This window comes from Mustela nigripes, chromosome 5 (genome assembly GCF_022355385.1).
Source record: "Mustela nigripes isolate SB6536 chromosome 5, MUSNIG.SB6536, whole genome shotgun sequence".
NCBI lineage: Eukaryota > Metazoa > Chordata > Mammalia > Carnivora > Mustelidae > Mustela > Mustela nigripes.
This window is the reverse complement of record NC_081561.1, coordinates 96718374-96739999: the sequence shown is the minus strand read 5'-3', so window position 1 is coordinate 96739999 and position 21626 is coordinate 96718374. Positions and strand designations below refer to the sequence as shown.

The following is a 21626-nucleotide window of genomic DNA, read 5'->3' as shown; positions in this document are numbered from 1 at the left end:
CAGTGGGTTAAGCCTCTGCCTTCGGCTCAGGTCATGATCCCAGGGTCCTGGGATCGAGCCCCGCATCCGGCTCTCTGCTCAGCGGGAAGCCTGCTTCCTCCTCTCTCTCTCTGCCTGCCTCTCTGCCCACTGCCTACTTGTGATCTCTCTCTGTCAAATAAATAAATAAAATCTTTAAAAAAAAAAAAAGATTTAGACATTTTGCTAAATTCTACTGTCATATATAGTTGAAATTTCTCTTAGCAAATCCACTATATTATCTTAAAACTTACAATACAACAAAAGTATATTTCAGGTGTTATATTATGCACAATTTTAATGCTTAAAGAGAATGCTACAGTAAATAATTTCTAGCTGTTGATACATTTAGAACACAAGGAACATTGTCAAAGGCAGAAATTCCTCAAATAAGAAGATATATTTTAATGTACTAACTAAATAACAAATTTTGATTTTGATTTGCTCAAGAAACTTTTGTTTCCCCATGCTATCATTTAGTCTCACCAAGAAGGTTTTTTTTTAAATTTTCTTAAAGATTTCATTTATTTATTTGACACAGAGAGAGATCACAAGTAGGCAGAGAGGAAGGCAGAGAGAGAGGGGGAAGCAGGCTCCCTGCCAAGCAGAGAACCTGATACGGGGCTTAATCCCAGGACCCTGGGATCATGACCTGAGCCGAAGGCAGAGGCTTTAACCCACTGAGCCACCCAGGTGCCCCAAAAATGTTTTAATTTAAAAAAATTCCCTAAACTCTCTAATTATTTCTGTTGGTCAGAGTTTGAAATACTATCTTAAGTGGTTATTTGGGGTGGAAAATACAGATTATTTTCATTTTTTGTTTTGTATATTACTTTATTGTGTCAAGTTAAATTTTCATAGTCAATGTGTATCACTTTTTTTTTAAAGATTTTATTTTATTGTTTATTTGACAGAGAGAAATCACAAGTAGATGGAGAGGCAGGCAGAGAGAGAGAGAGGGAAGCAGGCTCTCTGCTGAGCAGAGAGCCCCATGCGGGACTCGATCCCAGGACTCTGAGATCATGACCTGAGCCGAAGGCAGCGGCTTAACCCACTGAGCCACCCAGGCGCCCCCTGTAGTCTCTTTGATAAAGAAAATCTTTCTCAGCTTTTCTCTTTTTTTTTTTTTTGGCCGTTGTTTTTGAAGAGGACAGCCCAGAAGTTTTGTAGAATGTGTCTCAGTTTGGACTGTTTTCCGATGTTTCTTCGCGATTAGATGAGGGGTGTGCATTTTTGACAGGAATACCATTGAAGAAAAGTTTTGTTCTTTACAGTGTATAATAAGGAGACACAGGATGTTTATTTGTTCTGTTACTTGTGATAAATTAGAGTTCTTCGTTAGGGTGGGGTCTGCCTAGGCTCTCCACTATAAAGTTACTCTTTTTTCCCTTTACAGTAATTTGGGGGGAGATACCTTGAGACTATGTAAATATCGTATTTCTCATCAAAATTTCATCTACTTGTTTTAGCATCCAGTGATGCCTGCCTAAATGTTGTTCCTGTAATTATTGAAAAATCATGATTTTCTAATGCTGTTATTTCTTCTACATTTATTGGTATCCTGGAGCGCCTGGGTGGCTCAGTAGGTGAAGCCTCTGCCTTTGGCTTGGGTTGTGGTCCCAGGGTCCTTTGATTGAGCCCCGTTCTCTGCTCAGCAGGGAGCCTGCTTCCTCCTGCCCCCCTCTCTCTGCCTGCCTCTCTGCCTACTTGTGATCTCTCTCTGTCAAATAAATTTAAAAAAGAAAAAGAAAGAAAGAAACATTAATTGGTATCCTACCATAAGGAAAAATTTCATCTCTTTCTCTTTATTCAATTTTATCAGTATGCAGTCATGGATTATTTGGTTCGGTGAATTATCATGTTGCTATCTTTTTGATGCTTAATATGAGGAGTGTGACCTTGGAAGCTAGATCCTATCTCTTTTTTACATGTACTCATCGTTCTCTGAGTACCTCCTCATTTTCTGGCACAATAATTTTCAACAAATCAGTTATCCAAGAGAGATTAAATTAATATGATCTTGCTGGGAAGGCACGAAAACATAAAGCTTTTCAAAACTACAGCATGGTAATTAAGAGCATGGGCTTTAGATACAGGTAGACCTGTGTTGAAGCACCAACTCTGCTCTTTCTGGCTGTGTTACTATAAGCTATTTAGTCTTTCTAAGTTTTATTTCCTCTTATATAGAATTATTTTAACACCTGTCTCCTAGAGTTTTCGTAGGGTAAGTGTGTAGCTTTTTCTGGCTCCCAGCACATACTTCTTGAGTGTCAGCTTTTACTATTTCCCACACATTCCAGGTAACTGAGATTTTCCTGTATTTGCTGTTGGTTTAGACAGTTTTGCCATTGCCTTTTTTCAAAAATTAAATGAGATGTTTCAGATGTTGGTGACTGTATTTAAAATGGTCCTTAATGGATATAAAAGCAAAGGTAGAAATTGTGGGTTAAAAGCAAGACAAAAATAAATCCCCTAAAAGGAAACTCACTTAAGAAAAAAGTTCTTGTTTATCAGTGAAAGTAGTCTAACCGTCAGTTTTTAAACGTATAGTGTTTCCACCACTCTTTGGTTCTCTGCTATTTCAACCAAGAGTAGGAAAAGAAAGTATACTAAATAAACGTAAGATTAGCTGCAGTAAGAGGCGGTCTTATCTGTATCTCTGCTGAGTGTAGGCTTCACTTAACTGCTAAAATCCTCAGGACTTTGAGCACGGGGTATGGGACAGCAGAGAACAAATATATAAAATAGGTTTTCTCCCTGGGGTGCCTGGGTGTCTCAGTGGGGTAAGCAAGCGTCTGCCTTTGGCTCAGGTCATGATCCCAGGGTCCTGGGATCGAGCCCCTCATCGGGCTCCCTGCCAAGGAGAGAGTCTGCTTCTCCCTCTTCCTTTGCCTGCTGTTTTCTCTCTGACAAATAAAATCTTTTAAAAAACAAAATGGGTGGGCGCCTGGGTGGCTCAGTGGGTTAAGCCGCTGCCTTTGGCTCAGGTCATGATCTCAGGGTCCTGGGATCGAGTCCCGCATGGGGCTCTCTGCTCAGCAGGGAGCCTGCTTCCTCCTCTCTCTCTCTCTGCCTGCCTCTCCAAATACTTGTGATTTCTCTCTGTCAAATAAATAAATAAAATCTTTAAAAAAACAAAAACAAAAACAAAATGGGTTTTCCCTCCAAGTCAGCTGGTGTGTCTTGAGTATATGTACCCATTGTTGAGCAACTATACTTGGGGAGACCAGATTAATATATTTCAAGTAATTATAGCATAATTAGTTGCTTAACAGTGGTAGTAACTAATGACTAAAAAGAACAGAATTCTCAGAAGTTGGTAGTAGTCAGAAAACTTTATGGAAAAAAAATAAAACCATTGAGCCATAGAAGGTGAATAGATTTTTATCCTATTTAAAATCTTTTATAACATATTCATTTTAGAAAATCAAAAATAGAATTAAGTAAAAAAACCCCTCAAACTCACATTCCTATCCCTCCTGAGATCTGTTTATCCCATGGTATATCCTTTTCCATATGCATGTTTTTTTGGGGGGGGGCACAAGTGGAATCATAATCTGTTCTTTTCAGTAATAAGTACATTCTAACAATCTTTCTGTATTGACTTGGTCTGCTCTTCTAAATAGTAGCTGTCCAGAGGACTAGAGGAAAGGAAAACAGCACAGAGTGCTGCTCTTCAGTGCTCTCCCTTAAAGTTTGTTGTCCATTGTCAGAATGAGTTGTCCATTCTTTTATTGGGGTTTGAGAGTTCTTTATATATTCTAGGTACTAGCCCTTTGTTTATATGTGTTTTGAAAACTTTTTCTTTCAGTGTGCAACTTGTCTTTTTTAAATCCTTTTTACTGGATCTTTTATAAGGCAAAAGGTTTTAATTTTGATGAAGTCCAGTGTTCCATTTATAAATAATTGTACCATATGATGTCAAGTTTTTAACTCTTTGCCTAGCCCTAGATCCTGAAAATTTTCTATTTTTTTCTAAAAGTTTTATAATTTTATGTTTTACATTTAAGCCCATGGTCTGTTGTGAGTTGATTTTTTTTTTTTTTTTTTTTAGATTTTTTTATTTATTTGTTAGAGAGAGACAGAGATACAGAGCGCAAGCACAGGCAGACAGAGTGGCAGGCTAGAAGCAGAGGAAGAAGCAGGCTCCCTGCCAAGCAAGGAGCCCGATGTGGGACTCGATCCCAGGACGCTGGGATCATGACCTGAGCTGAAGGCAGCCGCTTAACCAGCTGAGCCACCCAGGCGTCCCTGTGAGTTGATTTTTGTGTAAGTTGTGGACTTAGGTTGAGGATCACTTTTTGCCTGTTGTACCTGTGCAATTTCTCCAGCATCATTTGTTGAAAAGGCTGTATTTTATTGAATTGCTTTCATACCTTTTTCAAAAAGGATGAATTGAGAATTGTTCCTTCTGTTTTCTGAAAGAGACTGTATCAGATTAGTCATTCTTGTTTAGATGTTTGAGAAAATTGTCCAGTGAAACATCTAGGTTTGGATGTTTCTTTTTTGGTTTTAAAATTATGAATTCAATTTCCTCAGTAGTTGTAAGGCTGTTCAAATAATCTTTTCATATTTGAGTTGTGAGTTGTGGTAGTTGGTTTTTCAAGACATAATCCCTCTGTCTAAATTAACAGATTTATGTATGTACTGTTTTTTGTTAGATTCCATTTTATTATTTTGGTATCTGTAAGTCTAGGTCATTTTTGACATTGATAATTGGTGTTTTCTGTTTTTTTCATTTTCAGTGCTGCTAGAAATTTGTCAGTTTCATTCACCTTTTCAAAGAACTAGTTTTTGTTTGTTTGTTTGTTTGTTTGTTTTTAAGATTTTATTTATTTGACTGAGACACAGTGAGAGGGAACACAGGCAGGGGGAGTGGGTGAGGGAGAAGGAGGCTTCTCGTTGAGCAGGGAGCCTGATGTGGGGCTCTAGGACCCTGAGATCATGACCTGAGCCAAAGGCAAATGCTTAATGACTGAGCCACCCAGGTGCCCCAGTTCTTTGTTTTATTGATTTTTCCCTGTGTTTCTTTGTTTTTCATTTCATTGGCCTTTGCTCTTATCACTGCTACTTCCTTTTTTCTCCTTGCTTTTGAGTTTATTTTTATAATTTGGTTTTCTGATGTTCTACTGTACATTTTTAGATGGGAGTTTAGATTATTAAGACTTATTCCCTAATCTATGCACTTAGTGCTGTAAATTTCCCTCTCAGTACTCAGCTTTTAATTCAATGTACTTAAAAAAATTTTTTGAGACTTTATCTTTGACCCCACAATTTAAAAGTGTGTTACGTAGTTTCTGATAGTCCAGAGATTGTGTTACTTCTCTGTTATCAATAAGTTTCTAGTTTGAATCCTTTGTGCTTAGAGAATATATTCTGTATGATGTCAATTATTTTAAAGTTGTTGAAGTTTGTTGTATGGCCCTGAATATGGTCTGTCTTGGTATATGTTCTGTGAATACTTGAAATATGTTCTATGAGTACTTGAAAATAATGTGTATTTTGCCCTTGTTGGGTGGAACTTTCTGTTAATATCAGTTAAATTCTGCTGGATGATGGTGCTGTTCAGTTTTTCTGTATCCTTGCTGATCTTCTTTCTGGTTGTTCTGTCAGTTGTTGAGAGATGAGTTGTTGACATCTCCAGCTATATGTAAAGGTTTGCCAATTTGTTCACTTCTCTGGGCTTTTGCTTCATATATTGTGGCTTTGTTATTCGGTGCGTTCACATTTAGGATTGCTTTGTTTTCTAGGTGGAGTCACTTGTGGATCATTATGTAATATACCTCTCTGTCTCTGGAAGGTGTTGTGTTTTGGTTTTTGGCTTTGGTTTTTTCTTTGAAATTGACTTTGTCTGATATTAATATAGCCATGCCTATTTTTCTTTGATTAATGTTTGCACGTTAAACCTTTTTCCATTCTTTTACATTCACCCTACCTGTATCTTTGTATTTGGACAAGTTTCTTGATGATTGCAGATACTTGAGTCATGTTTTTAATTTATTCCACTTATTTCTTTTAGTTGGTGTGTATAGGCCATTTATGATTAATGTATTTTGTTATGTTGGATTTCAAGTCTGCTGTTTTATTTTTGGTTTTCTGATGTGGTTTTTGTTTTGTTTTTTATTCTGTGTTCTTTTTCTGGCCTTTTCGTGGGGGTTACTTGAATATTTTTTAGAATTACATTTTGATATTCCATAATGGTTTTGAGTATATCCCTTTTTGTTAGCTTTTTCAGTGGTTAATCTAGATATCACGTGTACAAAACTTGTACTGGCTGATTGATACTGTCATTTTACCACTTTGAATAAAGTATAGAAATCTTATTTCTCTTTATATCCCTTTATCCTCTCCCAATTATAATTGTTTTTAAATATTTCCTCTCCCTCATTTAGATCTAGCCTCATCACACAGTGTTAAAGTTTTGCTTCAACTGTTAAATAAATTAGAAAACTCAAAAGGAGAAAGAAGGCCTGTTTTACTTACCCCTATATTTACTTACTGTGTCCTTTCATCCTTCCAAGGGTCTTTTTTACATTGTTTCTTTTCTGTTTAGAGAACAACTTTTAACCATTTGTTTGTTTGTTTGTTTTTTAGGGTTGGTCTTTTGGCAACAAATTCTCTTATTTTTCCTTCATCTAAGAATGTTTTGATTACCCTTCCATTCCCTGAAGGCTGGGTAGAGGATTCTGTATTAACAGTTCTTTTTCTTGAACAGTTTTGTGCCAACTCCTTCTGGCCTCCTTTACTGAGGAGAAATTTCTCTCATTTGAATAGTTTTTCCCTATAGGCAAGGTGTTGTTTTGCTTATTACTCTCAATGGATTAATTTGGGGTCTTCTATTTCTTTCTGAAGTTTTCTGTTTTGTTGGTTTGTTTCAGATTTGCTCATAATTGCTCATTAGAAGCATTTTAAATTCATGGTGGTTTTCAAATCTGTCAGGAAATTCTATCTTGGCATGTGTTGATTGTCTTTTCGTTAAGTTTGAGATCTTTTACAGTTCTTTATATAACAAGTGATTTTAGATTGCAACCTGGACATTTTCATATTATGTTATGAGATTGTAGGTGTTATTTACACCTACTGTTTTACCTGACTTTTTCTGACACTGCTTTATCAGGGAAATGGGGGGAGGGGTCACAATCAGATGAAAGTAGAAGTCCCACCCAGTTTCTGTTGACAACTGAATGGGGGAAAGGGTCTTCCATTACCACTGAGCCATGACGGAAGTTGTCCGTGTGAACTCCAGTAACATTGTGGTGGGAGTGACCTGTCTAAAGTCTGCAGGTCTTCCTCTGACATCACCCCAGTGCCCCGTTACTTCCGGGTGGGTCACACACTTCCTCTGTAATCTCTGCTTACTGAGTGGGAGTCCTGTCATTGATTGGCAGGGATGAAAATTCCAGCTCCCTAATTGGCCTCTGTTATACCCTAATGGAGGTGTAGAGTACCTCATTCCAGCTTCCCAAGGGTGGAAGCCTAGGCTCTCTACCTGGCTTTTGCTTGCCTGGCTAGGTCTGGGATCCGGCCTTTCCTGAGGTGCTTTTGACTAGAGTGTTGTCTGGAAGTTCCGTCTTGCTAGCCTCCTTCTTTCTTGGTCCTCTGGCTAGAGAGAGCAAGCTTTTGTTGGGTTTTTGTGTGTCCATGGCATTTCTGGGTTTTTGGCTTCTTTGACCTTGAGTCCGGATTTATGAAAGAGAAAGAAAACCTAGAAGGTGCACCACCTTGTATAGATTCCCTGGTTGGCCTTCCTTTCTCTATACTTTTCAAAGTCCTGTCTTTGTTAAATGTCTAATGCCAGGATTTTTAGTTCTCCATAGCACTCTGTTTTCCTGTGAGTTAAAGTCTAGCTGTCACTTTAAATTATTTTAATTGAGATAGTGGATTTGGATTTTGTGTGTATATAATAACTGGTTGCCAGCTTTTATAATAACTGGTTTTTTTTTTTTTTTTTTTAAGATTTTTTATTTAGTTGTCAGAGAGAGAGAGAGTACACACAAGCAGACAGAGTGGCAGGCAGAGGCAGCTAGAGAAGCAGGCTCCCTGCCTAGCAAGGAGCCCGATGTGGGACTCGATCCCAGGACCCTGGGAACATGACCTAGGCTGAAGGCAGTGGCTTAAGCAACTGAACCACCCAGGCGTCCCATAATAACTGGTTTTAAACCTGAGTATTTAAATCCTGGGTAACTGGTTCATCTTCAGTTTTATTTAAGCATCAGAAAGAACACTGTGTTCTTTTTAGCCCCTCTCCTGCTCCCTTTCACCTACTAGTAATTTGTAGCATTTTTACTCAGAGCAAGTTATTAAATCAATAATGTGCTTAAAGGAAACTGTACTATTTTGGCTAATGAAATAAAATCCTATCAAAAACATCAGCACTTCAAATTCCATATCTCCCTTTGGTGACCTATTATTTGTTTCTCCTTTCTGCCTAGCTTAAATTCATTTTTGCTTTGTCTGCAGACATCCCACCAGCGCTGTGTTCTGTGGGAGGAAAGAAAACAACTAGAAAGTGCTTTTCTATCTGTGTCTTCCTAGGCTCACAGTGTGAGTTCCCAGTAATCAAGGACAGTGTCTTCTTTCTGTCCCCCACAGCCGCTAGCACAGAATGAGTTCTTGGTAAATATTTGTGAATGAACAGCAACTGCATAAATCCTAAAAGATAACCATCTTCTCTTTTCTTTATTTTGTAATTTTTTATTTTATTTTATGTTTTTTAAAAATTTATTTATTTGAGAGAGAGAGAGAACAAGTAGGCAAAAGTGGCAGGCAGAGGGGAAGGGGGAAGCAGGCTCCTCACCGAGCAGTGAGCCCCTGGGATCATGACCTGAGCCTAAGGCAGATGCTTAACTAACTGAGCCACCCGAGTGCCCCTTATTTATTTGTTTTTTAAAGTTTATTTTATTTTATTGTTTTAGTGATGTCTGTACCCAACGTGGGGCTTGAACTCACAACCCTGAGATCAAGAGTCTCATGCTTTTCTGTCTGAGCCAGCCAGGAGCCCCAGCCTTCTTCTTTTTTTTTTTTTTTTTTTTTTTAAATATTTTATTTATTTATTTGACAGTGAGAGATCATAAGTAGGCAGAGAGGCGGGCAGAGAGAGAGGAAGGGAAGCAGGCTACCTGCTGAGCAGAGAGCCCGATGTGGGGCTTGATCCCAGGACCCTGAGATCATGACCTGAACCGAAGGCAGCGGCTTAACCCACTGAGCCACCCAGGCGCCCCCTAGCCCCAGCCTTCTAAAGACTGCACAATACCTTCCTTGAATTTTGTATGTTTGTATTGGATAGTGAATATGTGTATTGTAAGACACTTTTTTGACCATCTAGTGTTAAGACCTTTGAATATATAAATATTGGTTAAGCTTAGATGTTAATACTGACTTTAAATAGCACTGCTGACAGAGAAAGCACATATGGGCAAAACAATGTTAATGAGACGGTAAGAATTCTTGTACAAGACCAAGTAAATGACTGTTCACAGTAAGGCAGCGCGTCATAAATTTTCTTGTCTTAAAAAATTCATGAGTGTCTCTGATGTTTTCACAGCCCCTCAAGGACAAAAAGAATACCCATACACCGGTGCAGAAGTTCAGTTCAGATAACTTTGGGCGCTGCTCAGTTTCTCAGACTTCAGAGGCAGAGTAGATATTTCACTCTAATGCCTCTTTCACCCTGATTTTCTCCCACTATTTCTCTTATCACAGAAACTGCCAGAAACTCAGCCTGACAAAAATATGGCATCACTGAAAGGAATGTAGCAGTTTTAATCTAGAGACAGAGAGGGAGCTGGTATTTCACGCAGAGTTCAACAGAAAATGCTGGGTTTCACTAAAAAATGTAAAATATCTTGCAGTGCTCTGTGAGCTTGCCATTGTGCCCTGGAGTACTTCAGTACATGGCCTAGGAGCTGGGGCCCTGTGGGCTGCAGTCGTGGAGGGTGGGCAGGAATCGCTCCTGGGGATGGTGTCTGTCTTGGAGCAGGGTGGGAACAGAGGAAAGCAAAGTTGTAGGAGCATTGATGAAGGCCAAGCAGGTGGTTAAGAGTGAGCCATCGATGGGGCACCTGTGTGGCTCAGTCTGTCTAGCATCCAACTTTTGGTTTTGGCTCTAGTCGTGACCTCAGGATTGTGAGATGGAGACTTACATGGGGCTTCGCGCTCAGCATGGAGTTTGCTTGAGATTTTTTTTTTTTTTTAAGATTTTTTTTTTTTTTTTTAATTTATTTAGTCAGAGAGAGAGAGCGAGAGTGAGCACAGGCAGACAGAGTGGCAGGCAGAGTCAGAGGGAGAAGCAGGCTCCCCATGGAGCAAGGAGCCCGATGTGGGACTCGATCCCAGGACGCCAGGATCATGACCTGAGCCGAAGGCAGCTGCTTAACCAACTGAGCCACCTAGGCGTCCCTGCTTGAGATTTTTTGCCTTTCCCTCTGCTTCCTGCCCAGCTCACATGCACAAGCTCATTCTCGCTCTCAAATAAATAAATTACATCTTAAAAAAAAAAAAGCAATGGGCGCCTGGGTGGCTCAGTGGGTTAAAGCCTCTGCCTTCGGCTCAGGTCATGATCTCAGGGTCCTGGAATCGAGCCCCGCGTTGGGCTCTCTGCTCGGCAGGGAGCCTGCTTTCCCCTCTCTCTCTGCCTGCCTCTCTGCCTACTTGTGATCTGTCTCTGCCAAAGAAATAAATAAAATCTAAAAAAAAAAAAAAGCAAGCTGTAATCTTAACTACATAAGCCATCTGTCTTTAACAGTTCATCTTAGTGTTGACTTTTTTGATTTTCACCAATTCATATGCATATTATTTTTGTTTTTCTTGAACACTTTCATCATACTTTTTTTTTTTTAAAGATTTTATTTATTTGACAGAGAGAGATCACAAGTAGGCAGAGAGGCAAGCAGAGAGAGAGAGAGAGAGAGGGAGGGAGGAGGAAGCAGGCTCTCTGCTAAGCAGAGAGCCTGATGCAGGACTTGATCCCAGGACCCTGAGATCATGACCTGAGGTGAAGGCAGAGGCTTAACCCACTGAGCCACCCAGGCAGCCCCATACTTTTTAATTTTTTTTTTTTTAAGATTTTATTTATTTAGGGGCGCCTGGGTGGCTTGGTGGGTTGAGTCGCTGCCTTCGGCTCAGGTCGTGATCTCAGGGTCCTGGGATCAAGCCCTGCGTCGGGCTCTCTGCTCGGCCGGGAGCCTGCTTCCTTCTCTCTCTCTCTGCCTGCCTCTCTGCCTGCTTATGATCTCTCTCTGTCAAATAAATAAATAAAATATTTTTAAAAAAAGATTTTATTTATTTATTTGCCAGAGAGAGAGAGAGAGAGCACAGGCAGGCAGAGTGGCAGCAGAGGCAGAGGGAGAAGCAGGCTTCCCGCCGAGCAAGGAGCCCGATGTAGGACTTGATCCCAGGATGCTGGGATCATGACCTGAGCCAAAGGCAGCCGCTTAACCAACTGAGCCACCCAGGCGTCCCCTTTCATCATACTTTTAATGTAAAAGTAAAAATTGAGTATGAAACTGATGTTGGTGTAGAGGATGACTTAATAGTCTTGGATTCTCTTGTTACTTGTACTATTATATTAGCTCTTTTAAAAATATCACTGGAGTCCAGTCTTTGTTTCTGAGTATCATTTTTGAGTCAATCAGAAGTTCTTATGTTCTTCTCCCAATGTAGAACAAATCACCTGCTGCAGTTACTGAACCAGAGACAAGTAAATTTGATAGTACCGGATATGATAAGGACTTAGTGGAAGCTTTGGAAAGAGATATAATTTCTCAGAATCCCAATGTTCGATGGTAAGTTATAGAACAGCAAGATAACTGGTGCTGATAATGCTTTTCGGAAAAGTAAAGGGAACCATTACTTTCATTACGTGCACTGAAGATCATCAGCCCTTGAGGCTGGAGTGAGAGTGCCTGCAATGTAAACCCAGTGGTTCCGGCTATACCAGATTTTTGTCTGAGATCTTTATTTAATAAAATAACAAACGATAATTAAGTTTCTATTAAATAAAAAAATCTCATAATTTATATCACAGACATCTCTTCTTTTTGGGACATCCTCTGATGCTGAAATGGCACGGATTCTTAGGCATGTGTGTTGTTTGCTTTTGTTTTTTTGTTCCTATGTAAGCTCTGTGCCCAAGTGGGACTTAAACTCAACCCCTACGCAGATCAGGAGTTGCAGTGCTCTAGCCACTGAGCCAACCAGATGCCCCACTGTTGCTTGTTATCTATAGGTTTATCCCATGCATGCTGCTTTTATTTTCTGTGACTTTGAGCAGTGGTTCTCAGCTTGACTTACTGTATCTAATCAAAGAAATGTAATTATCACACAGTTCTAAAAGCTCCCTTTCAAAAAAAATTAAATTAAAAAAAATAAAAGGCCCTCTTTCCCACAAAATTAGGTACATTCTGCTATGTATTTTTCATTAAAATCTTAATGATTTTTAGGTATGACTTGGGGGACATTTTTAAAATATTTTTTGATATTTAGTATTTATATAGTAAACATGTATTTTCATGAAAATGCCACATGTACCAGTAATAGTAGTAGCAGTAAGAGTTTTCTGGTGGTTGGTGGTAACTTCATAGTAGTCTCTGTGATACTCTTTATCCTTGGTGTCTACATTTTAATAGGGTTGGGGGCAAAGCAGCAATATTGGAGCCTTGTCTCTGCTTTACACCCTTTTTATTCTTACTTTTTAAAAAAGATTTTACTTATTTATTTGACAGAGACACAGCGAGAGAAGGATCACAAGCAGGGGGAGTGGGAGAGGGAGAAGCAGGCTTCCCGCTGAGCTGAGAGCCCGATGTGGGGCTCCATCCCAGGACCCTGAGCTAAAGGCAGACGGTTAGCTGTCTGAGCACCCCCCCCTTTTTAATGGGCTCATTGTTTCTAAATCATGGAGTTTATGAAAATGAGCATCACAGGGCAGGAATTTAAAATGAGATGGCATAATAAATATTTAAGAGTGGGCCTGTAGACCAGTGGTGTCATTCACCAAGTTGGAAATCATTATTGCCAGGAATTGAAGATTCAGGTTGTGCTGCATGCTGGCTGGTGTGGCAGGCCTCCTCCCTGTGTGCGAGTTCACTTGTGCCAGGCACGGGGCTTCGCAGTCTGGCAGCTGTGGAAAACGGTGCTTCTGTGTTTTTCAAGAGTGCCTACAGCTAAATATGTGATCTAAGAGGGTGTTGATAAAATATATCCTCTTTCAGGGATGATATCGCTGATTTAGTAGAAGCTAAAAAGTTGCTGAAGGAAGCTGTGGTGTTACCAATGTGGATGCCAGAATTCTTTAAGGGCATTAGGAGACCATGGAAAGTAAGTTTATTACTGTTAATAGTGTTGTCAAAGTGAACGGCAAGTACTTTGCTGTAGAAAACCAGTATTTATCTTATGCAGGGAAGTGAGGGGAAAGAATAAGTAAGGCAAATTTTATTTATTTATTTTTTAAGGAAAATTTTGAAGTAAATGATATGTAACTCCATATTTTGTTTAGACCAAAAGCTATTGCAAGGTTCCTAGAGTAAGAAATAGGTACAGTGTGATCTTTGGAAAGTTGATTTAGAATGAGCTCATATTTGCAAATATGAACAAGTTGCCTAATGCAGAACTACTCCATTGGGTGTATCTGCTACAGAACTTGTATCCTCTACTTCTTGCTGTTGTCCTTAAGAAATTGAGACCTATCTGTCTGTATTGAATGGATACTTTTTTAAAAAGTCATGAGTTGACCTGAAAAGAGACTGAAAAAAACTTTATTGGACATAGAAAATGTGGTCATGGCTAACTCTGTACTTATTAAAAATTCTTGAAATATTAAATGATAAGCGAGCTACAAAATTCTGGACATTCTTTGAGTACAACTATGTAACAACAACAACAACAAACCAGTTTGTTTGATCTAAAGACTAGCAGGAAATGTATCCAAATACTATTGGTACCTGTGTTAGGGTGTAATTATTACAATGTCAGTATTATAACATTGTATTTTTCTCATTTGAGTTCCACATTTTTAATAATGTAGTTACCTTTTGTAATGAAAAAAATAACTTGGTGATAAAGTATCCTTTTGCTTATTTTTGTTTTTCTTAATATTTTATGTTAGTTGAAAATTAATTCTTAGTAATGGAATTCTTGTGAATTAGAACAGTGGCAGGTAAATCTTTCAGTTACGTTATTATTTTCCCCAACAGGGAGTGTTGATGGTTGGCCCACCTGGCACAGGAAAGACCCTCCTTGCTAAGGCAGTAGCTACGGAATGCAAGACAACGTTCTTCAATGTGTCTTCGTCAACTCTGACTTCCAAATACAGAGGGGAGTCTGAGAAGCTTGTTCGTCTTCTCTTCGAAATGGTGAATGTTTGAGACTGCTCTAACGATTCTTTACCTCTAAAAGGGATGGAAGTGAGTCGTAACTATCTCCAGTGTGTAGAATAGCTGGGCTGGATGATACTGTGCCCAGAGTGTGATTCCCCTGCCCTCAAAGCTAGAACCCACGAATCACATGAGTAACTGGAGTTTTTCTGTGTCTCCTTTACTCCAGAGGAAGAGCCATCTCTGTTGGCTTATGGACATGCTCACATTATGGGATCTGCCTTCCTAATCTATTCTAGGCGTTTGAAATTATTGTTTTTTAAATCAGTAGGCTTATTTATAATATGATAAGTGCAGTGTTGTAACAGTAACATGAGATGGTGAAAATCAAGTCGTTATGGAAGTTAGATCTCTGCAGTCTATTAACTATGCTAAATACCTTAAAGTTTAATGATCCAGACTTTGGATTGTTTCTCCTTTTCTTATTTGAGTTTCTTTTTTTCCCTTCTTCAGCTCCCACTAATCTGAGTATCAGTAGAAGGAATTATAATTTAACAAGTTCATAGTAGAGTGGATTAAATTCAACAGCTTTTTAGACTTCTGACTCTGTTAAGCTTCACTGATTATTTCAGTCTTGCCTCATTTAAGAAATAGTGTAGTTACGTGTATCAGGACAGAGTTATGCTTATTATATGGACAGGAACTTGCATGCTTAACTTTAAAGACTTCACTGGGGACAACCCCTTAGAGGACTGTGTTAATATGACACTAGATCATACTTCCTAGACTCAGAATAAAACAAAACAAGTAAATGAAAACGCTTAAGGTTTAAGGTTATCCATTTTCTGTAAAGGTTTCTCCCTGTTTGAATTCCCATATTCTCCTTCAAGTTTGATAATTCATATGGCAGGATGCAAATTCCAACAGGTTCTTAATAGTTTATCAGAAATTTATACTGTAGTAGGGGAATCTGTAGCTTATACTGTAGTAGTGGAGAGCCTCTTAGATGAGTTTGAAAAATTAGTTTGCCCTTTGCTTCAGGGGAAGGAGAATTACATTGCCGGGATTCCAGCATACGCAGCCTTTAAAAAAAATTCTAAAACGTAAATAGAATGAACAGCTAAGTTTGGAGTCTGTAGGGTACAGTGGCCCGGCTTCAGATCCCACCTGTGTCATCTCTTTCCTAGCTGGCTAACTCTGGGCAAATTCCTTTGCTGCTCCTCAGTTTATCTGTAAGAGGATGACTGTAACACAGGAGCTGCCTCTGTAATGTTCGGATGGCACAATGAGCTAATAATGCCTGTGAATTGCTTACTGTAGAGCCTGAATCATAGGGGCTAATCGGTAGTAGCAGTTCTGTTTCAGGATTATTTGATATATTTTCTAATGGAGAGTTTATATTAAAAAAAAAAAAAAAAAGCCATTTTTTTTCTGTGCCGGGAAGCCTCTTAAAAAATCCCAATTTACATTATTTTTTATAGTGAGGGTTATGAAGGCTTATCAAACAGCTTATTTTTTACTGGCTTCCCTGATGTTAACCATTTTTAAGTAAGTGCCTGCTTCTCTGGAATCTGCTACTTTGAGTTGCCTGCTGCTGAGTAGTGGGGCTGAGTCACTGGCCAGTTTGGAGCTTCTGCCTTTGGGACTTCTGATTAGGGCTCATATTTAAAACTCAAATTAAAACTGGTTTAATTTTTCCCCCCTGTTCATCATATAGACTCTTTCCTGGAGTGAAGAGTACTGCCTCTCATATCTTTTTTTTTGTCTGCTCTGTAGATGACTTGCCTCTCCCCCAGGACCCAGCCCCACTGCCCTGAATCTCTCAAAGCAAACATATTTCAAGTGTTCTTTTTTTGTTCTTTTCTTTTCTCTTTTTCAAGGCCTGTATTTTTAAAAATGCCACTTAAATACAAATGCCACTTACCACTATCTGAAAAATCCAGGATTTTTCTCATGACATGGTAGCAAACACATAACCAAAACTTAATGGTGTAATTTTTGTTGATTGTCAAGAACTTTCATTTTCAAGTACCAGAAACCTAATCAAATGAGTTTAAACCAAAAGAATAATATATTGGATCATGCAGTTAGGAATTTTCAGAATCTACTTTAGCTTTTTAGGCCTAGCAGGATCTAACAATTTAGATGTTTGGGGGGATGTCTTTTTGACCTTTGCCTGTTTACCTCTGGGTTGGCTTTGATTTTGTGTGGTGGCTCTGATAGCCATCAGTGCCTTAAGCCTTGTTTTTATTATCTTTATGGTAATCTCTGAGAAATTAGCCCTCATTGGATATTTCATTTAAAAATAATAACTATGGGGGCGCCTGGGTGGCTCAGTGGGTTAAAGCCGCTGCCTTCGGCTCAGGTCATGATCCCAGGGTCCTGGAATAGAGCCCACATCGGGCTCTCTGCTCAGCAGGGGGCCTGCTTCCTCCTCTCTCTCTCTCTGCCTCTCTGCCTACTTGTGATCTCTGTCTGTCAAATAAATAAATAAATAAAATCTTTAAAAAAAAAAAATAATAATAACTATGGAGGTGCTTGGGTGGTTCATTCAGTTAGGCATCGACTCTCGATTTTGGCTCAGGTCATGAACTCAAGAGTTGTGAGATGGAGCCCCACGCTGGGCTCCAGGCTCAGAGGGAGTCTGTTCTCTCCCTCGCTGTCCTCCTTTCGCCCTCTGTCCCTCCCCTCACTCGTGCGCTCTCACTATAAAATAAATCTTTAAAAATGATTATGAACTTTAGTTACGATAATTAATGTATTGTCAAAAGAAAAATGGCAATTTAATTAGGATTTCTTAGAAGGAATCTATGATTTTATTTAAGGTACTGATTCTTGGTAACCAACTTTTTTCTAGAACTGTAGAACACTTACCACTATCTGTAAATGTTTTCCCACCACTGTTGACTTGTTGTAGCAAATAAGGTAATTCTGTATTTATATCACTTATGAATATTAAAGTACTGCCATATCAAATTGAAGTCTAGGATGAGTTTCCATTCAAAGCTGTCTTTTAGCTGCTCCAGTTTATCTTCTCCCAGTGCTGGGACGAGAGAGAGATGTGTGGTGTGGTGGGCTCCTGGGCTCTTTTCTAATTGTTGCTGATTATTTTTTAAATGATATAAAGACCTGATGTTACATGGTTTCTTTATTTAGGCTCGATTTTACTCTCCAGCCACCATATTTATCGATGAGATTGATTCTATTTGTAGTCGCAGAGGGACTTCTGAAGAGCACGAAGCAAGCAGACGGGTGAAAGCCGAGCTGCTGGTTCAGATGGATGGTAGGTGTATGTCTGTGCGTTGACCAAGCTCTACTCCTAGGGCTAAGCCACACAGCTCCTGCCGACCAGAGAGGGCTGGCAAGGAGGTCCTGGAGATCGACTGTACTGTGGAGACATGCCAGAAATAATGGCTGTTCACAGAGCACTCGTGGGCATATGCTCGGATTTCTTATTTCAGCATGAAATTGAAATAAATGTAAATAAATTTGCCTGAGGGATATGTATGTTTTTGAAAACTTTCAAGAAATTGGTATGTAGTTAAACTGGGCAGGTCTTTTGATTAAATATTTTGCGTCCTACTTTTTGCATATTAAAACATTTTTCTTGGGCCGCAAATTCATATATGTACCATTTAGCTTTAGAAGTCTTAGGGAGGCTTAACAGTTACACTACCTTGCAATTTAGTGCTAAATATGTGATGATCTTTAAATAGTTGAGCTTTATTTTCTATACTCTGACTTCCTGTCTTTTTACATTATCTTCTCCCTTTTTTTAGGTGTTGGAGGTGCTTCTGAAAATGATGACCCTTCCAAAATGGTTATGGTTCTGGCAGCTACTAATTTTCCCTGGGATATTGATGAGGCATTAAGACGACGTCTTGAAAAAAGAATCTATATTCCATTACCATCAGGTTATCTGTATTTGAATCTTGTCTGAACGCTCATGTTAACTCTTAGGTTATTTTGCTTAGAGATTTTAAAATTTGGTAGTAATTAATTTAATTTCCTTTAAAGAGACAAATGTAGATTGTCTTTCCTTATATTAACTGGTACCAGAAATTTTTTTTTCTGAAAGCCTTGGTACCAGAAAATTAAAAAAAAAAAAAAAAAAATTTATTTGAGACAGAGAGAGCAAGCGAGTGCACAAGCCAGGGGAGAGGCAGAGGGAGAAGCAGATTCCCTGCCAAGCAGGGAGTCCAGTGTGGGGCTCAGTCCCAGGACCCCAAGACTGTGATCTGAGCTGAAGGCAGACACTCAGCTGACTGAGCCACCTGCTACCAGAAAATTTTAAATTTTAAATTAAAATTTTAAATCTTAAATTTTTAAGCAAATGAGCTCTAAGAATTGGAAAACAACTCCTCATACAAAGTAAATTTGAGAAAAAATAACGGTATATTTATGTTGAAGGCTTACATTTTTAAATTTGTTTCCATCATTAGCAAAAGGCAGGGAGGAGCTGTTACGAATAAGTCTACGTGAACTGGAATTGGCCGATGATGTTGACCTTGCAAGCATAGCAGAAAATATGGAAGGTTATTCAGGTGCAGACATTACCAATGTGTGCAGGTATGAATTATTTTGAAAGCATAGGGTATGTGGGTATAAACTTTTGTTATGAAGTTTTTATGCTGAATTAATAAAATGGGTGAAGAATAAAAACACACATTAGAATTTCTAGTGAGAGACAAGAGTTTGGGATTAAGTTTGTGGTAAGGTGCTGGTAAGAATTTGGGTATCTTGCATGTCATTGAATAGTCTGCAGTGCTTTTGAAAGCTACAAGTTCAGGAAGCTAATGTTAGAACAATTGGTATAATACAGAAAATGAGTGATTTTCTTGGATTAAAAAAATGTTGGTGTACTTCTTCAGTATTTTTCCTAAGAAGTGTGAAATGGATTGGGCATACCCCAGGGGAGTAAAATCCCATTTTTTCAGTGCAGGTGTCTTAAATATGACAGGAACAGGAGTAAAAAAGAAAAAAGACAGTCTCTAATCCAGTTGATTGAAGTAGGTTTTGTCTTATTAGTCCATGTTTATCAGCAAGGTACTCACTGTAAAGTATACCACACGGGCTTGTTGTGAGCATTGGTGAGAACGTGTGGATGGAAGGCAGCTGTAGGGTGCTGTCCCTTTGCATAAATGGTGGCTGTTATTAAAGCTGAAACTTGATGAAAGGAGAGGTCCTTGAGTCTAAAGTTTCTTCTTTAAAAACAAAAAAATGCCAAAAAACAAGACAAAACTAATAAAGAAGGGAAAACTGAAACACGCTAACTTGACCATTTAGTTTTTTAACCCGTATAGAAAATAGTTTTTCAGCCATCTGATTCTCTCCTGTCTTTCTGATGTTTATTCTTTCTTTTATTGGATACATAAAATGAAATTCAATTGCTAGCTTTTTTTTTTTTAAAGACTTTATTTATTTATTTATTTGACAGATCACATGTAGGCAGAGAGAGAGGGGGAAAGCTAGCTCCCTGCTGAGCAGAGAGCCCAATGTGGGGCTCAGTCCCAGGACCCTGAGATCATGACCTGAGCTGAAGGCAGAGGCTTAACCCACTGAGCCACCCAGGCGCCCCAATTGCTAGCTTCTTTATTACACCCTTTTACTTTTTCTTGGCTTCCTACTCAGTTTCAGTTATTTAAATTTATTAATATCCTTAATTCATCATGGAATATTTAACAGCTAAAAAATGTCTCAGAACAGGCCTTATATTCTGATAAGAGTCTATGCAGTACTAAGTGTGTATAGTGGGTAATTACAAAATACCACTTACTGAAAAGATTTTCTGTTCAAAAGAAAAAAAGATTTTCTTTTCACAGAAAAAAGATTTTGTTTGATTTTATTCAATCAAAATAACACTTTGTTTTAAATTTAAAACCTAGGGATGCATCTTTGATGGCAATGAGAAGGCGCATTGAAGGTTTGACGCCAGAAGAGATCAGAAATCTTTCAAGAGAGGAAATGCACATGCCTACAACTATGGAGGACTTTGAAATGGCTTTAAAAAAGGTCTCTAAGTCCGTTTCTGCTGCAGACATTGAAAGATATGAGAAGTGGATATTTGAGTTTGGATCATGCTAAATTCTCACATGTAAACTGTGAGAAACCTGCCTTAAGTGTTTGATTAATAATTAAATGTAGTATTTCATTGCACTGAGTGCTATATTTTTTTAAACTTTGATAATGGTAAGACTTAAAAAAAAAAAGTATGATTGTGAATAAAGGCAATTTTTTAAAGCTGCAAGCACATGTGTTTTACTTTAGCATTACCCGATTTTCTCTTTCACAGACCACGTTGTGTTGCAGCACAGGGGCGATTACTTAGCTTGGAAAAGTGTCTTTACATGCACTTCCAAATACAGCATCTTCTCTTCCATTGTCCAGCTGCTATTCCTTCTAGGGAATAAGACTAGCTCTAGCACCTTGGATGCCAGTAGCTAACTGAAAATTCCCGAACGTTTTTACAGAAGCAGCCAGTTGATGCACAAACCACGGCTCTGGTGTGCCTTCCTGCTTGGGGTTACAGTAGCTTCCCTCCCCTTCCTGGGAGAGCTTTAAAGACCTTTCATTTTATAATGCACTTAGAAAAATAAAAATATATATATGCACACACGCGCGCGCGCACTCTTGCTTGACTTTATTCTGCTCACATTTGAGGATGCACTGTAGGCAAGCGGATGCTTGTCAGCCCGTGCTGCTCACTGTGTTCTAATGAATGAAACTCATGAACCCATTCACTCATGGATACAAAGCATAATTAAAATAGTTAATGGTGCAGTTGTAGGTTAATAAATGGAATTAATGGTTTAAAATCTTATAGGTAAGATACCCATTTAGGATTACTTTTTAAAAAATAACTGTATCATCCCAAACATAGAAAAGAGCATCATGCCATGATCCTGGGTCTTACCGGTAGGGAGGGAAGGCAGACAGGACTCTGCTTGCTGCAAATCCCACATCACACTCTCCAGTGGGCCACAGAGACTCCTGCATGGTTCTCCTCACTTGAGTCCCTATATGCTTAATGGATACAGTAGGACCCTGTCATTATTTGCAGTTAGAACTAGAATCTCTAGCATCTCAAGGTGAGGAAGGACATAAAGCAGGTGTTCGCTAGCTGGGTGACTTTAGGATCAAACCAAATCGCATGCTATTATTTATTCTTCTATAATATGAGAAAGTATATTTCACAGGGCTGTTATTCCTTATTAAAAAAAGCTAGGCAAAATGAAATCTCACTCCTTCATTTCCCTACCTGTTATCCTTCCCCATACATACATATCTATTTAGCCTAAC

General features: G+C 38.9%; 1 protein-coding gene across 3 annotated transcripts in view; it reads left to right on the top strand.

Annotated features, from left to right (window-relative positions):
- Positions 1-20574, top strand: part of KATNA1 (katanin catalytic subunit A1) — a 38368-nt gene extending 17794 nt beyond the window's left edge. For all 3 annotated transcript variants that reach the window (XM_059400923.1, XM_059400925.1, XM_059400926.1), the window contains 7 exons: positions 11680-11801; positions 13227-13332; positions 14208-14366; positions 17484-17610; positions 18107-18241; positions 18770-18896; positions 20213-20574. In XM_059400923.1, the coding sequence (XP_059256906.1) occupies positions 11680-11801; positions 13227-13332; positions 14208-14366; positions 17484-17610; positions 18107-18241; positions 18770-18896; positions 20213-20411 (975 nt within the window). In that variant the 3' untranslated portion in view covers positions 20412-20574. The remainder of the gene's footprint in view (positions 1-11679; positions 11802-13226; positions 13333-14207; positions 14367-17483; positions 17611-18106; positions 18242-18769; positions 18897-20212) is intronic.
- Positions 20575-21626: the final 1052 nt, after the last annotated feature.